Here is a 17,701-nt window from a genome sequence, read left to right on the forward strand (position 1 = left end):
TTTTTTTAAAAAGACCAGTTTATGTGAATGAAATTTCCAAAAGCAGTTAACCACTTGAGTTTTATATTTGTTTTCTTACTTGCACTTTTTTTTTTTTGCATATTATCACGATCCACGTGTCATGTCTCCAAACAAATTTTGTCTACTGCACACATCAAAAGCACTTTATCTAACAACGCATCACAATTGTTTTAAAGGAGCAGTTTGTAGGATTCACTTTCAATTCAATTCAATTTTATTTATAAAGCCCAATATTACAAATCACAATTTGCCTCACAGGGCTTTACAGCATACGACATCCCTCTGTCCTTATGACCCTCGCAGCGGATAAGGAAAAACTCCCCAAAAAACCCCTTTAACGGGTAAAAAAAAACGGTAGAAACCTCAGGAAGAGCAACTGAGGAGGGATCCCTCTTCCAGGACGGACAGAAGTGCAATAGATGTCATACAGGACAGATCAGCATAATAAATTAACAGTAATCCGTATGACACAATGAGACAGAGAGAGAGAGAGAGAGAGAGAGAGAGAGATGCAGGTAATGACAGTAGCTTACAACAACATAATTAAGGATTAAGTTGTGTCTTGTGAGATTGCGGATCACAACCAGCTGTAATTTTATTGTATGTCATCAAAACTCACGAAAAAATGTCATAGTACAGTTTGTCGTCAAAAATCATGAAAAAACATCATAGTATAGTATGTCGTCAGAAATCACTAAAAAACATCATAGTACAGTATGTCGTCAAATTATGAAAAAATGTCACAGTATATATGTTGTCAAAAATCATGAAAAAAACGTCATAGTATAGTATGTCATCAAAAATGAAAAAAATGTCATAGTATAGTATGGCGTCAACAATCCTAAAAATATTTCATAGTATAGTATGTCATCAAAAATAGCAAAAAAAGGTCATAGTATAGTATAGTATGTCGTCAGAAATCATGAAAAAATGTCAGTATAGTATGGCGTCAAATCATGAAAAACGTCATAGTAAAGTGTCTCGTCATAAATGGCAAAAAAAAGGTCATAGTATAGTATCTCGTCAAAAATCATGAAAAAAATGACAGTATAGTATGTCGTCAAAAATTATGAAAAAAATGTCATAGCATCATGTGTCGTCAAAAATCATGAAAAAACATTACAGTATAGTATGTCGTCAAAAATCATGAAAAAATGTCAAAGTATAGTATGTCATCAAAAATCATAAAAATATGTCATAGTATAGTGTGTCGTCAAAAATCATGAAAAAAATGTCATAGTATGTCGTCAAAAATACCAAAAAAAACGTCATAGTATAGCATGTCATCAAAAATCATGAAAAAATGTCAAGGTATAGTATGTCATCAAAAATCAGAAAAAATATGTCATAGTATAGTATGTCATCAAAAATACAAAAAAACCCGTCATAGTATAGCATGTCATCAAAAATCATGAAAAAATGTCAAGGTATAGTATGTCATCAAAAATCAGAAAAAATATGTCATAGTATAGTATGTCATCAAAAATCCCCAAAAAACGTCATAGTATAGTATGCCGTCAAAAATCCCCAAAAAACGTCATAGTATAGTCAAAAATCATGAAAAACGTCATAGTGTAGTATTTTGTCAAAAATCATGAACGTCATTGTATAGCATGTCATCAAAAATCATAAAGATATGTCATAGTATAGTATGTCGTCAAAAATAGCAAAAAAGTCATAGCATAGCATGTCGTCAAAAATCATGAAAAAAATGTCACAGTATAGTATGTCGTCAAAAATCATAAAAATATTTCATAGTAAAGTACGTCATCAAAAATAGAAAAAAAAAATGTCATACTACAGTATGTCATCAAAAATCATGAAAAAATGTCACAGTATAGTTAGTCTGAGTGGGGGGAAATTCGCTACATAGATCAGCCTCTCATTGGGCGGAACGAGCCACCCGCTGAAGTCACGCCCTACCACCTCCGGTTGGCATAGTCGACACACGTCCTTTACTAACTTTTGCAGTGTTTGATCTTGCGGGGATGTAGCCATTTTTCTGCCATGGTTCCCGTCCTGTAGGCGATATTTTTGTGGGCGTGTTACACCAAAACCTGTTTCCCCCCGGCAATATTTTTGCAAGCGCACTGTTGCTGTGGCACCGCCAAGAACGATTGTGATTGGCTGAAAGAAATAAAATCTTAAAGTGAGAGTCGGCGCAGCCAGACCTTTCTTTTCTTGAGAAAGGTCTGGTGAGCGAGACTACAGTATAGTCGTCAAAAATCCTAAAAATATGTCATAGTATAGTATGGCATCAAAAATCATAAAAAACGTCATAGTATAGCATGTCATCAAAAATCATGAAAAAATGTCACAGTATAGCATGTCGTCAAAAATAGCAAAAAAAACGTCATAGCATAGCATGTCATCAAAAATCATGAAAAAATGTCACAGTATAGCATGTCGTCAAAAATCATAAAAATATGTCATAGTATAGTATGTCATGTCGTCAACAATCATGAAAAACGTCATAGTATATAGTATGTTGTCAAAAATAGCGAAAAAAAGTCAGTATAGTATGTCATCAAAGATCATAAAAAAACGTCATAGTATAGCATGTCTTCAAAAATCATGACAAAACGTCATAGTATAGTATGTCGTCAAAAATCACCAAAAACGTCATAGTATAGTATCTCGTCAAAAATCATGAAAAACGTCATAGTATAGTATTTTGTCAAAAATCATGAAAAACGTCATAGTATGGCATGTCGTCAAAAATCATAAAAATATGTCATAGTATAGTATTTTGTCAAAAATCATGAAAAAACATCATAGTACGGCATGTTGTCAAAAATCATAAAAATATGTCATAGTATAGTATTTTGTCAAAAATCATGAAAAAAACGTCATAGTATAGTATTTTGTCAAAAATCATGAAAAACGTCATAGTATGGCATGTCGTCAAAAATCATAAAAATATGTCATAGTATAGTATGTCGTCAAAAATCATGAAAAAAACGTCATAGTATGGCATGTCGTCAAAAATCATAAAAATATGTCATAGTATAGTATGTCGTCAAAAATCATAAAAATATGTCATAGTATAGCACGTCGTCAAAAATAGCAAAAAAAACCATCATAGAATAGTATGTCCTTAAAAATCATGAAAAAATGTCACAGTATAGTATGTTGTCAAAAATCATAAAAATATGTCATAGTATAGTATGTTGTCAAAAATAGCAAAAAAAAGTCATAGTATAGTATGTCGTCAAAAATCATGAAAAAACGTCATAGTATAGTATGTCGTCAACAATTCCTCTACAGAACAGACTGACCTCATAATTCAAACCACTAAAACCACAGAATTAAGAGGTTTCACGTTTTAAAATCATCAGGTTTTACTGTTGTTACTATGGCCGAGGCGAAAATATCCTGTCTAGAGCTTTGTGTTTAGTTTGTCCAGTCTGGGCTACTAAAGAAACATGGCCTCTCCGTGGACAAGGACCCTCTCCCTATGTAGGCCAGAGGCCGGTACTATGAAGCCAGTTCAACTTACCCAGGATATCTTCTCGTTATCTGGTTTGATTAACCCTGACATTGTCTGTCTGGATAATCGGTACTACAAAGCTGGTTATCATCTAGTTCAGTCAACTCTGGGTTTTCCTATCCAGCCATGAGTGCATTCATGTTAAAGAGGTGGGGGCTGTAACTGGTGACATCATCAGATCCATGAATGAAGGAGGCTGCTTCATATCATATGAGATGAAACAGCACTGAAAGTGTCTGCGACATTAAAATGTCAGTGGTGCTGGATGTTAACAATAATCTGTAACATTAAAATGGAAAATCAGCCAAGACTCAAATGATGTGTAGGTATCACCAGGCTATAGGTGACATCAGTATATTTTGCTATTTAGTCAGAAGATGACAAAACCACTCTGAATATGTCACATAAGACATTTAGAGTAACACCACACTGTTTCTGCTACTTAAGTAAAGAGTGGAAAAGTAGTTAATGACTGATGAGGTCTATCTGACCAACTTTATAATAAGGGGAGCTAATTAACAGTATGTGGGTGGGTTTTTTTTTAGTTAACTGTTAAGTTACCTCGCTAACTTCAAATCCTGCTTCGTAGTGCAGGCCTCTGCTCATTCTAAAGTAACCACAACTCAATTATTTGTATTTTTAGGCAACAGTAAACTTAAGAAAATATACTTACTATATATACTTACTATATTCCATTTCTGCCCATATATCCCCCTAAATCCTACACACTGGACCTTTAATGTGAACCAAAGGACCAAAAGCAATTTAACATTTCAGTTTTATAGTTTTTTCTCTTACACATTTTTCTTGTATTTAAATAAACACACATTCCTCTTGTGTCATATCTCTAAACACATTTCATCTGCAGCACAAATCAATACCACTGTTTGTCAAACACAAGCATCACACATCTTGGCACAATTATTTATTGAGGTTTAAAGAAATGTGTAAGCATTTAGACTTTCATGGGAAATCTGTTTCACAATCTTATATTCTTACATTTCAGAGCAGTAACAGAAGTAGAGCTCTCCCTGAGCAGAGTTTAGAGTTGCTCAATCAGCAGCTAAACTGTTTCATAAAGGTCACTAAGAAGGTGCCAAGACAGGCTGCATTTTTCTGTGACTGAGGCGTTTTCATGTGAACGACACTCAGTCACATGCAGATGCAGCACAAGGGAAAGATCAGCAGGTTATACTGTACATTCAGTTATTTAAGCTCTTTTTGTATCGTCAGTTTTACTAAAAAGTACTTCAGCTACATTTCTTCATTTCAGCTGCTGAGGTGTCGAGCAGTGTGTTTCCACAAATGACCAGCAGGTGGAGGCAGATTCTTAAAAATACAGTTTTATTTCATCACTGAACAGTTTGAAGCTGAAATATAAGTAACATTTTAATGGTCCGTGACTCCCATACCAACCAATACACAAAGTGCAGAAGACAGGACCAACGCTGTGCTTTTAAACAAACAGGTAGTTAGGATGTGCACAGCTGGTGTTAATAATAACAATAATAATAATAACAATAATGATGTGTAAAGCAGACTTAAAAAACAAAAAAAGGCCACAAAAATCTAACACTGACAGGCACCGGGGCCTTTCATTAATCTCCTCCCCATTCATAAACAAGAAAAACATACTAAAAACTACCTGTGATATAAAACTAATCCTCCACGAGAACACGTTTAAATGAGAAATGTCACAGGCTCCACAGAGCCAATGATTAAAAAAAGTCTCCTAATCTCACACACAAATGGCACATTTCGTGTCCCTGACAGCTGCTTCTTTTTGCTGCGTTCAAAAAAATACATTGTGATAAAATCTGCTTATCAGGAAGACACAGTAACTGTAAAAACTTCAACGTGTGGGCTGAAAATGAGACCTCGGTTTCTGTTTGCTGAAGTCAAACTGAAGGACATTTTCAGATAAACCAAACAGACCCACGTTGGTACAACTTCATCTAAAACTACAAACACACACCACTCTAAGACAACAAATATTCTGCGGTTAGTGGCCCAGATTATTGATTAAAACCTCGTCTTTAGGATTCAGTCCGTCCTTACATTATTTGAAAATTTACCAATTTGTCATGAGGACATTACAAAGTGACCAAGAGTCGACACTGAATGCAGGGCGAGGGAGCGAATCGGTTTACACACGGCACATTTATCGGCCATCTGATGGATCGTGACCTCCCTTCAAAGTTCATCAGTTTCGCCTGTTTCACTTAACACTGTCTGTACACTAATGACTGTTGAAAAGCTTTGAAATTCAATAAAGAGTTTAAAAAAAAAAAGTTCATCAGTTTCCCATGTTGTCGTCACGTATTTGGTTTGATCAGAGTTAAAGAGCTGCAGCAGTCCAGACTCAAGTCATTAAAAAAACAAAACATGTCTATTTAACTGATGATTAAATTTAGTGGTTAATATAGAGGAGCTGAACACCAGAGTCTAAGAGCCTCATTAATAAAAATATGTTAAGACTTTATTTACACACCGTCATTAACTTATGATTTCCAAACAATGTGACTGTTTCAAATTAAGTGTAAGAATTTTACATAACATAAAAACATCTCTGCATTTTAACATTTTATCATCTCTTTTGTACCATTTAGTGAAAAAGAACGTTTTATAAGTGAGGCTCTGAGCTCCGGTGTGTTCGGCCGTCTTCATTAACACTGCCTGGATCAGAATTTATGATATTTGGGGGGAAAAAATGCGCCTTGAAGAATTTCTGAAGTCCACTACAACTGATTTTAAACACTTTTGGTTTCGAGTTGCTCGTCCAGTTGCACTCTGCACCTTTCAATTCATCTCAGAGAAACAACCTGTTTGATCAATGGCATCGAGTTCAGACACTGCGCTGCTGCAGTTTGGAGGAAAACAAATATTCAGTAACATGTTTCAGCTTATATTGTTGCCGAGACGGCTGGATGAGACGAGTCTCGACTGTACATCTGAGAAGACTGAAGTCCTCTAGTTTTCTGTGCTGTCTCTGCTCAGTCAGAGATTGTTGTAGAGAAGCGAGGTTCTCCCATGACGGGTGAAGACAGGCAGAGTGTTGGAGGACCGGGTCGTCTAGTCTACTGAAGGGTCTACTGGAGTTTTAGATCATGGCCCGGAAGGCAAATGAGACTGCGGCGCCCAGCGCCAAGCCGAGGGACAAGAAGAAGGCCATGATGGCCCCTGCCGTCTCCGCCTCATGCGGTGCCACCTTCCTGTACAGAGACAACAGAGGGACAAAATTCATTAGGAAGGAGTGGTTTAACATTATGCACAATGGTGTTAGATAAGCATTATTGCATTATTTTTATTTAATGCACATTTTCATTTCTCTCTTCTTTTATTGGTTTAAATTTACACACTTCCATTTCATACTCTTATTCTTACTCATTATAATTCTCTATTCTTTACATCGGAGCGACTGTAACAAAACAAACACTGACTTAATTTGAGTACAAAGGAGTTGATAGGAGTGATTTTGAGCTTTAAAGAGACTCAGCCTAATGTTTTTCTTTATGCTAAGCTAGGCTAATCTCCTCCAGGCTCCAGACCAACACTTGACAGAGTACAAATTCAGACTGTGCCTCTGCACTCAATATTTGTCCATCATGAACACAAATTGTTAACAGATGCAGTAGAACCAGAGAAAGAAGAGCGATATCGTCTTTTTTATTCCACACATTTTTCGTCTCTTGTCAAAGCCCAGCACCTACATTACCCACAAAGCAAATCCACAGCCAATAGCTCAGAGATTAGGGTGTGTGCCAAGAAAGTTTTTACACAACTTGTTCCCGAGTTCCCCTTTAATGCACAGACATGAAACTGTGGAAAACAAATAGGCCTGAAGCTTCCACTGAGTCATCTGCCAAGTTAACATTCATCAGTCTTAGTGTTTCCTCACGGTGTGTGGTCTGTGTGTGTGTGCAGCTCTTACTTGGGTCCGAAGCACATGCAGAGACTGGCCAGGTATCCGTTGGAGAAGGAGAAGAAGATCATGAAGATGATGTACCAGGCGTCGTGGGCGAACAGCACAGGGAGGTAGTGACGAGGCTGAACGTTACACAGCATGAAGAGGGGGACGAAGACGACCCGCAGGCCCACCAGGACAGGAAGCCAAATACTGTCTTTACCCGGCTGGAGAGAGAGATCACAGCAGCGACATCAGCCACAGAGACAGAAATGGTTCAGTAATGACACTGTAATATACTTATGGGTGTGGAAAACACTTGTTCAAAGGCACATCAGATCAGATCAAAGGACCTGTAGTCACGAAGCACCTCAGTGGAAACTGTCTGGATTCTGATCTGTGTCTTCTAATGACGGGAAACAAAGTTACGTGATCCCGGAGCAGCTGACTCCTATTATCTGCACTCATGCCAAGAAGCTGCGTTCACAGTGCAGGTCAGGCCAGGGTAAGAAACTGTACTCAGTTTATACAGAATGAATTGATTCAATTTGATTATTTCCGCTGGATCGCAGGAAATTAAACATCTGACAGAGGAAAAAACTTTCACACTGAAGCCAAATGGGACATGGCTAACTATGTGGTGAATAAAACACCATATAGCCGGAGATGCAATGGATCTAAAATAATCGATTAAAGCTTGTAGCAGAGAAGAAATGCCATCAAGGCAGCAGACATGCTGCCCAGCTGTGGAGCAGCACTGAAGGTTTCTTAGCAGTTCAATAGCCTCCAAACTGCCTCATTCCTCCAGATGACCATGTGAGAGAAGCGGGAGCAAACCTTTAAAAACACCGTCACCCTTCACTGACACTCAAAACCACTTCCTTTACACAGCGCACACACACACACACACGTACACACACACGCCTTTTTCCAAAATAAATGGATCTTAGCAACAAAACTCGTCTCCTTTATTTTCTCCCCAAACTCTGAGCAGCCGATGTTTTCCCCGTCATGACTCAGTGATTTATCACTGTGTAAACATTTTATGCAGCCAAAGGCTTCCATTAAAGTGTCAACAAGGGTGTCTGTTGTCCACAGTGCCATTCGCACGCCAGACAACAGCAGATCACACTAAATATTTTGATGCAGTCATTTTAAATGGGCTCTGTGAGGCACACACATTTATAAACTACAGCGCTGTTTCTCAAATGATTTGTTAAAGTATGAGGCAGCGAAGTTTAAGCACTGGTCACTGTCATTACTGCAGACTGGTACATTTTGAAATAAGCTCCAGCTAACTGTAGGTCCTGCTGAAACTACCAGACAGGTGTGAAACCTGAACAGATCCTCTAAACCTGTAGGGAACTTCACAGTAAAATACAACCACCTGTGATGTCATCGAGCCCTGAACCCACAGAGGAAGCCCAAACCTCCAGAGAAGGTTAGAGAGGTCGAGCCCTGTCTGTAAAACATGTTATTTGTGTCCTAAGTGTTATTACTGACCCACATACAGACGGCCGTCAGACTCCTGCCAGCCCAGTCCATCAAGTTGAAGAGGAGGAAACATGATACGGGGATGAAGTAAGTTTCTGAGAAGGGAGCAAAACAAACAAACTGCTGTTAACAACAACAAGACTGCAAATGTCTTTGCTTAACAAAAAAACCCTTAACTTCTGCGGGCTTTGTCCTTCATGGGGGTTTTTTGTTTGGACCCACAGCAGTGACAATGTATTCCAGAGTCACAGCACAGAAAGAATCAAATCATCATTACGAAACATCTCAAACTAATTTGGTGTTTTTTAATCCTTTTGTTGCCATGACTCGAGCTGTGTGAATCCGAGCAGACAACAGTTTCCTGTGCCCAATGACGCTGAGCGCTGCAAATGTTTCAGACAGGGTGTCTACAGGGATCAGACAGTTGAATTTAAAGCTTTTCAAGACCCATTTAAGACACCCTTTAACCAAATTTAGGACAGATCTTGTCTGTCATGTTTTACTGTACTTATTTAAGCATCACAAGTAAGCATTGCAGGTAAGTAGTATATAGCTGGTCTTGTGCAGAGGTAAGAGTCATGTAGGAATATGGTTATCAGAGTGAGTTAGGGCGATCTACATTTTGCCAACAGGTAAGTGCAAGTCTGAAGTAAAGTGACAGTACTACAGTTTTTTAAAGATTTGTAACATAGATAAGCTTCACTCATTTTCACAAAAAGAAATTAGAAGTTAAGACCTCACAAAAATTTTAAGACTATTTAATGACTTCTAAGGCCTTATTGTTGTAACATTAAATTTAAGACATTTTAAGGACCTGTAGACAACCTGAAATTGTTTCAAATTAACAGAATGTTTTGGAAGTGTTTTATTTTTTAGATATTTTTCTAAACATGTTCATTAATATCTCATAAAAAGGTCTAACTTTACTCAAAATACACTCCTTCTGCTACTAGTTTAAATCTTGCACTGCGCTGAATAGATGTCTAACAGCTGAAATGTTACTATTATCACATGATGCATGTTGGTGCATGCAGCTAGTAGCAGCCAGAATGTCTACTACTCTACCACTTTACTCTACTAGCGAGTAAAGTTAGCAAGCACAAGCAGCTTGCTCATCTACACATGCTTTAGCAGTGTGTGTGTAGTAATGTCTGACTTTCAAAAAACAAATATAATGCATGACTCAGGAGAAGAATACTTGAGCAACGCTGGATGTAGACTCTGCAACAAAGCATTTGATGTTGACAGCATGGGGGAGCGGGTCTGGTCAGCGATGCTAAAGGGAAGAAGTTATCAAGACAGCCAAAAGGCCTCTCAACAGATTTCCAGTGTCGGCAGATATTTCACGCCTGCCATTGCTCGGCCAGATAATGTTATGACACTATATTCTATGTCAAAGTTTTGCTGTAGTACTAGGGCAAAGCACCCTGGAGTGAGAGCCTCATTACTGCACCCTGTTGGCTATACAGGCCTACCTATTTAAATCTGCTAAACTATAGTCACATTAATGGAGCAAAATATTATGGAAAAGTTCATTGATAAAATTGTCTGGGAAAGTAAAAACAAAAAAGTCCGCACACCAAGTAGCTCCCGTTTAGAAGGATTTTAACGCAGAGTGACGTTTTGAGGCACACGGCCTTTCGTCAGACTGGTCCAGCACCCGCTCCGTTAGTCGTTTGGATGTGGGAGCGTTTTGTACCGTTTTTAAAAATGTGTGGGTACCCTGATTCTTGATACTAACACTAACTTCAGTTTTTCTACTGGCTGCTCTCATGTTCATAAATAGAGCGTTGTATTTTGCATTTTCAATTTAAACTACACAGATCTGCAGTGACAGCAACAGTAGAAGAGATGGTACAATATTCAGCATCAGGAACAGAAATAAATAGGAAAATTATGTGAATAAGTTTGAACTGTGTCTTTTGAAATAGGAAGATATTCCTGCCCTGTGAAGCACCCAATCTTGCGGTCTGATGTCAGGGGTTAAAATTTTCCCATCCTCTTGATGGGAAATGAAATAAAAACAAACAAGTTTTAGGAACAAAGCTTTAAACACGGACATAATTTGGCAGCCATTCCTCTTTCAGATGTCACATCATCAAAGTTATTGGCTCCCCAGCTGCTTGAACAGTGTATGCACTGTCAGAAATGAGACTCACCCCAGGCGCCTCCATCTGCTACTGTTGACTTGACCTCCACTGTTACGGCTGGGAATGTTCCAATGGTGACGGTGAAGATGAAGCACACTGACAGAGCCATCACCCAGATCTGATTAGATAACACAAGATGAACATAATCAATATTATGTAACCAGTATAATATCTGTCATACAGGTAGAGGATGGAAAATGCACAAAGAGGTCACCAGAATGACACTGGTTATCTCTGGCTCACAGCAGAGGTTTGCTGCCTCTTTATCTGCACATACAGCACTTGATTTGTGTTCATGTGTCACAATGTGAGAAAGTGACTTCACCTGTTTGAAGATGTTTAACACAGACACGGTGGGTTTGGCCTCGTCCTCCACCAGACTCACCACTGGCCGCTTCTCTCCCGCACCGTCTGAGAAACAAACAGCTCTCTGTCATTACGTTGGTCAAGTGACACATCGCAGTTAAGACCATCATTCCCACATTGGAGTGGATGTCCACACAAGATTTCAATTGTTATGTAACATCGGGTTCCCATTACGCTCTCACACACTAGTAATTAACGCCACACACTCACACTGGTCGAGTTGAAGCCAAAACACAAATATTTTCAGTGGGTTTGGCTTCCGTGGTCAGTGTGCAGTAAAAAGAGAGACACTAAGGCAACAGAGCAACCAGAAATACTCCACATGGCACGTCTGACACAAAGTGACCCGTTATGATAGTGTCATATTATAATGATAGCTTTTTTTCCTGAGGTAACAGTCATAGTAATTTTCTGCATAGACAACATGAGCTGACTGTTGAAGCACTTTCAAAGCTCGGATGGACATGAAACTTTCATCCAGCTAAAGATTACCAACAACAGAAACCTGATAATGTTCAGCAGATAAAAATCATTAAAAACCATCAAACACACCAAAAAAAAAAAAAAAAGCGAGAAAAAGGTGAAAAAACACACAACTGATGGCCGTAACATTAACCTGTGGTGTTATTAAGTTATCTGACCAACTTGCATCTTTGTTGAGGGTGTAATTCAAAGAATATCTGAGCAGGCTCGTCAGCATACTGTATTAGGGCTGCTTGATTACATAATCAATTAATGTGGTCAATAGTGAGATCACAGTAATTTAACACAATTAGTCATTGACCAGCTCTCTTTCCTGTGTTTTCGCTTGAGGGGAACTGAGCATGTCACAGTCTGGCTGAGAGCAGAGTCCTGATTGTGTCCGATTTTCAAGACCCGCTCCTGATCCGGAACTGTGACGTACAATACTGCACCCGACCTGCCACCCACACAATCGACCAATCAGTTCCGCAATCTGATCCGACCCGCTGACAAAAGATCTGCAGCCCAACCAAAAACCACAAATCCTATAATAACCATGTGCAGTTCAAATAACTTGGTTAGGCAGTGATCATTTTTTGACATTTCATACATGTGAAACTAAGCTAATTATTGGCTTATTCTCATAATCATGCGCAGCACATGTCTACAGTTTACGTGCCTGTTAGTAACGCACCTGATTGAAGCAGCTGTCATATCCCAGCTGGTGCAGAAGAGAGCCGACACACAAAGTCACCAGTCATTACATATAACATTAAATTACTCTCATTTTATTTTAGCATATTTATCATCTAACATCTGCAGTCTGTCGCATGTTCTTATTTTCATACAAAACAAACCCAGGAATTAAAGTTAAATAATAAAAGACAAACCATCACCCGCTGGGTACCCGATCTGATGCAGGGCTCTACCTGAGAGTGAGTTCGGGCTTTTATTGTGGCGAAAAGGTGCACAGGATTTATTTATCACACGACGAAACAAGAGCATCGTGTGAAACAGAATTCGGAGCAATGACCCTTTTATCCAGATCTGTGATTAACATCCGGTGGGTCGTGGGTCCATTCTGATTGGACCACAGGTGACTCACAAGTGTGTCAAGTTTGTAAAAACACACTTTATTTTTACGTGCAGTACATTTCCAGCAAAAAGCTTTTATTTTAAAGTCCTGTTTCCTGCTATAAAGTGAGTGACTTACGGACAGCTACTTGACAGAAACCTTAAACTAGCTCAACAACATGGCCGAAAGTAAGTATGACGCTGATTGTATTAAACTCTGTGGACCTCGAACTAATGACTAAGGAGAAATTTGGACCCCAGGGCTGGACCAGTTGGGAACCACTGATCTGGATTATCTTGTTTTCATAATTGGAAGTCAAAATCATGGCTGAAAATAAAATTTGATCAATTACACAGCCCTGTACTGTTTGTACCTTTATTGAGTAAGTCCATCTTGTTCTCCGCGTCAGCAGAGGGTCTGGACCCATTACTCTCCATGTAGTACTGGAAAAACTCCTGTTGACAAAAAACACGTAATGAGGCATTTCCACTGGGCTGAGGAGAAAGGATACAGGAAGCACATCATGTTCCTGAGGTGCTGTAAATTATCAGCTGTGTTATCGAACATCACAGACTGTAGAGTTTGGAGTAATAGCAAATAAAAAGACTGGACTTCATTTAGGAATGATCTAAAAGCATTAAGCACATTTACAAATCATCGTCCAAAAAGGTGCAAAGTTATTGAGAGCAAATACATCTGAAAGTAGTTTTAAACAAACACCTCATGATGAAAACAAAAAAACTCTGTAAAACAATGTCTGTTTTAGCGAAGATGAGATCTTACCATCCTGGGCAGAGCGAGGTAGGACATGATGGCCAACAGAATAACAACACAGGCTGTGATGAAGTAACCAAAGGCGCTGTCCTGCAGGGCCGATCCACCTTCGGACCAAGACGGGACACAGAGAATCATTAGTGTTGTTATCCTAAGTATTGATTTAAGTCAGCAGGTTTTCATAGCTTCAGGCAAATGTCCTCCAAAATGTCTTCCAGTCAGTATTCCTCTTTTCAAATTACATTTCAAACTCCAGTTGTTGGATTATGTCGTTTCACTCTGGCTATAACTAATGATTATTTTCATTTATTAATATGAGAAGCTGGAACCAGGAAATGTTTGCCTTTTTTCCTTGGTAAATAACCTAAACACAAAGTGGTTATCAAAAATAGTTGCAAAGTATTTTTTGTTGCCCAACTAATCGATTAATTAACTAATAATGTGAGCTCTAAATTGCAGTGTATCTGAAGACTTCAAGGAACAAGCTACAGCCTCAAACATGACCATCAGTTGGGACAAAAAAACTCCTGCAGTCTAAGCAATAACTAAACATTATAAGTATTTATTGTGGGAAACATCATCTGTGCAAATACAAACATCAACACTGCAGCACTCTTGGACGAGCTGCTTTTAAAAAACTTGTCTCTGCATGTAAAGTATGTTGTAATTTCTAATGGCAAACTAATGGTGAACCATTCTCACATCACATCCCATAATTCACCCTCACAGCCTCATCAGTTAGTGTTAGTATGGTCAGATGGACTGAGAAGAAGAGCTTTGTCAAATTCACTGCAGCTTGCTGTAGTTGGAAAGCAAAGCAAAGAAACGGTATGGTAAGAGACTGATACAAAGCTTGATGTGATCTAACTGGTAACTGCTAACCTGCATTGTCAGGTCTGAGTCAGCACCAAGATTATTATGGGGATTATTATTATCATTACAGGGATGTCTACATGACTGTGAGTCAAAGGCCTTCACAAAGTGTTGTTTGTACTGTAATACCGATTCTTCTCAAATCTTGCCTCTGACAAATACTTCCCCATATTATAGTCACCAAAAAACTAAAACTAATACAGAAACCGATGAAAACTAAACATTCTTAAACAATAAAAACTGAAGTAAAACCCACTCAGGAAACTTAATGAAACTAAACTGCGGTGGAAGCAAAATTGAAAATGAAATAAAAATGGTAAGTAATGAAAAGAAAAACAATATTTCTGGTCAACACAGAGAAATCTGACAAGAAATGATCCTGAGTGCCAAATGGCGTCCAAGCAGCTTCCTGTGTTCATAATTCTGTCTGGGAAATCAAACTCAAAGAGCAGCCAGCACAAGTTATCGTTAATGACCCAACACTTGGCTGACCTTTTACCAAAACTACATTCATCACGTAACACATTTAATATGGAGCGATATTTGGGTGTGAATGTGTGTTTCACACAGCTACAAAGTTTATCTTTTTGTCGCTTCTTTATTAAAAGCAAGGATTACAAACTGTGCAAAGTCTTGTCTCTAGAAAGGTTATTGCAAGTAGACAGGGAATGTGCAGTTTTGTGCAACAAACCTTTCAACTTGTGCACCAGAGTTACACCTCCTAAAGAGTTAATGCACAGCACTGGTAGGTGTGTTGTGCTGTGATGTGCTGTGTTGTTTTGTCCACCTCTTGTGTATCTTTATGTCGAATGACAGACAAAGTGTGTGTGAGACATACTGGCCAGTGCGCAGATCATGGAGAAAGCAGCGAAGGTGCCAGCCAGCCCCTGTCCGCTCATGATAGGAGTGGTGTAAGAGGCAGGCAGGATCCCTGCCAGCCCGAACAGACTGCCCTGAAGAATCGCCCCGAACGCTGGGAACAAGACAAGGATGTTTAAGAGTTAGTATGCTTTACAAAGTCACTGTGACACAAGAGAAAAACACACAACTACAGAAAAAGACAGGCCCATAAAAACTGAAATGCTGTCACAAACAGAGAGATGACACCATTCTGAAAACAACATGGAGCAAATTAATTGTTTTGCATAACTGTTATATAACTATTTTCTTCACCTCACTTTACATAAAGTTGTTGCCAACAACGTGTTTCATACAAACTTGAATCACACTTAGGATTATAACCTCTTGTGCTGCAGCTTTGGGGCTTCATTAAATGCATCTTGTAATGTGTCAACTAAGAGGAATGTGTCGACATTGATATCAAAGCTTCACGGTCATGATGTCCTCCTCTCTAAATCAAACACGACGGGCTGTTCCTCAGGAGGATCTGGGGGTCAGGACTGGCCCAACGGGGATAAGGAGGTGGGTGAGCTTATCCCTGCTGCTCAGTGAGTCTTTGTAAATAAACAAACGCAGAGAGATTACAGACCGTGTTCTGAGGCTCAGTGTGGTAGGAGAGAATGTGTGTGTGTGTGTGTGTGTGTGTGTGTGTGTACCCACCCATTGAAAGGGATTTTCCCAAAACAGTGGATGCAGATGATGTTACAACATGTGGAATTAATCATTTGCGTGAGTTCAATCTCTGACATGAGCGTGGATAAAAGGTATTTGCATTTTGTTCTGTGACTGACTGTTGATTACTTTGTTATCGATTTGAGCTTTCTTTCTGAGTAAGAATAGAGACTTTCCCTGCAGTGACTAATGAAGGATGATGTAACAGTGTTCAACATAATATTTTCCCCCCCACTTGCATATTTTTACTGGCCCTGTAGCCAAAAAAGAAAATAACTCTTTTTTACCCAGAAATTCTGATGATTTATTTATTATTTAAATTTCTAAAACTGTGTTTAACATACCACAGTTGCTGTTATACATGTTTACATTTGATTACTAATATAACTTATTTATTTTAGACAGAAAAAGGTGAGAATAAGAAGCGTGTGCTTCATTGTAAATCATAATAAAAGCCTTGTATTTACAAATGAAGGGATTTTGTTCAGAGGAGTGATAGAGGGCTTTTAATTTGAAACTAAAAAATGAAGTGCTGAGTTAAAAAAACATTCATGTGATATATTCCACAAATATAGACATAACTGTTGTGAAAGCTGTAACGTTGCTGAGTCTGTAGGGTGATGACATGCAGGTGCTCTTTAGATACTTCAGGATTTCTGTGCATATTGCACCTTGTGAAGGGCTCGTTGTATGGGTGGAATATAGTCTCAGGAAAACATAAAGCGCAACACTCATTTGGGTTTGTGCAAAATTAAACAGTCTTCACTTAACATATTGCCATGTAAAATAAAAGGATTTTAATTTTGCACAGCTTAGATGATCTCTGAAGACGAATGACATCTTACGTGTTTAACTGAGACCTTATTCCACCCGTGCAACGAGCCCTTCACAAAGTGTGTAATGTTTCTAGTATGACTTTCGACAGATCAGTTGCATCATCGACCCGCCAAATTGTAGATGCTGTTAACGTGGGCACTGAAATGAAAAACAAGAGGTTCACATCACGCACTGCTCAAGTGGCGATGTAGCCTGTTCGCTGACATTTTTTTGAGTACCAGTAACAACGTTGCAAAGATGCTCCCTCTCCGTAACAGGCTAGCAGCTGAGAGGTCATTCCATACTGTTATTATCCATGTGTATTCCAGCAAATCACAATGCACTTTATTGGTCGTGTGATCTCTAATTTCACTCTGATTTGCTGTCACTGGTCCAGACATGCAAGCTTTAAAGCCAGTTTTATTCATTTTACACAGTGGACAAATTAAAACTATCCGGTCTGTCATGTGATGCCACGGGCGTTTTCCCAAAAACTTAAACAGTGAGAGTCCTCTGTAAATCAGTGGATATTTTCTTTCAGTGTAACAACCCCCACAAAATGACTTGATTCGCTGTCAGGTTTTCATCCATTTGGTGGGACAACTTTCTGAAAATCTAAAAGAATGATGATGAAATCATTTTTATCCGCGTTCAACTTAGCTGCTTGGTCACTGTAAGTCTCTAGTGTGCTGCTCTATGAGCCC

General features: G+C 38.8%; 1 protein-coding gene across 3 annotated transcripts in view; it reads right to left on the reverse strand.

The window, feature by feature from the left end:
• Nucleotides 1–4,840: 4,840 nt before the first annotated feature.
• LOC117248443 (equilibrative nucleoside transporter 1-like) overlaps nucleotides 4,841–17,701 on the reverse strand; it is a 48,610-nt gene continuing 35,749 nt past the window's right edge. For all 3 annotated transcript variants that reach the window (XM_033613531.2, XM_033613529.2, XM_033613530.2), the window contains exons 6-13: nucleotides 15,448–15,582; nucleotides 13,746–13,843; nucleotides 13,336–13,417; nucleotides 11,385–11,470; nucleotides 11,069–11,177; nucleotides 8,919–9,004; nucleotides 7,443–7,642; nucleotides 4,841–6,723 (exon numbers count right to left, since the gene is read on the reverse strand). In XM_033613531.2, coding sequence (XP_033469422.1) covers nucleotides 6,612–6,723; nucleotides 7,443–7,642; nucleotides 8,919–9,004; nucleotides 11,069–11,177; nucleotides 11,385–11,470; nucleotides 13,336–13,417; nucleotides 13,746–13,843; nucleotides 15,448–15,582 — 908 coding nt within the window. In that variant the 3' untranslated portion in view covers nucleotides 4,841–6,611. The remainder of the gene's footprint in view (nucleotides 6,724–7,442; nucleotides 7,643–8,918; nucleotides 9,005–11,068; nucleotides 11,178–11,384; nucleotides 11,471–13,335; nucleotides 13,418–13,745; nucleotides 13,844–15,447; nucleotides 15,583–17,701) is intronic.

This window comes from Epinephelus lanceolatus, chromosome 17 (genome assembly GCF_041903045.1).
Source record: "Epinephelus lanceolatus isolate andai-2023 chromosome 17, ASM4190304v1, whole genome shotgun sequence".
Classification (NCBI taxonomy): domain Eukaryota; kingdom Metazoa; phylum Chordata; class Actinopteri; order Perciformes; family Serranidae; genus Epinephelus; species Epinephelus lanceolatus.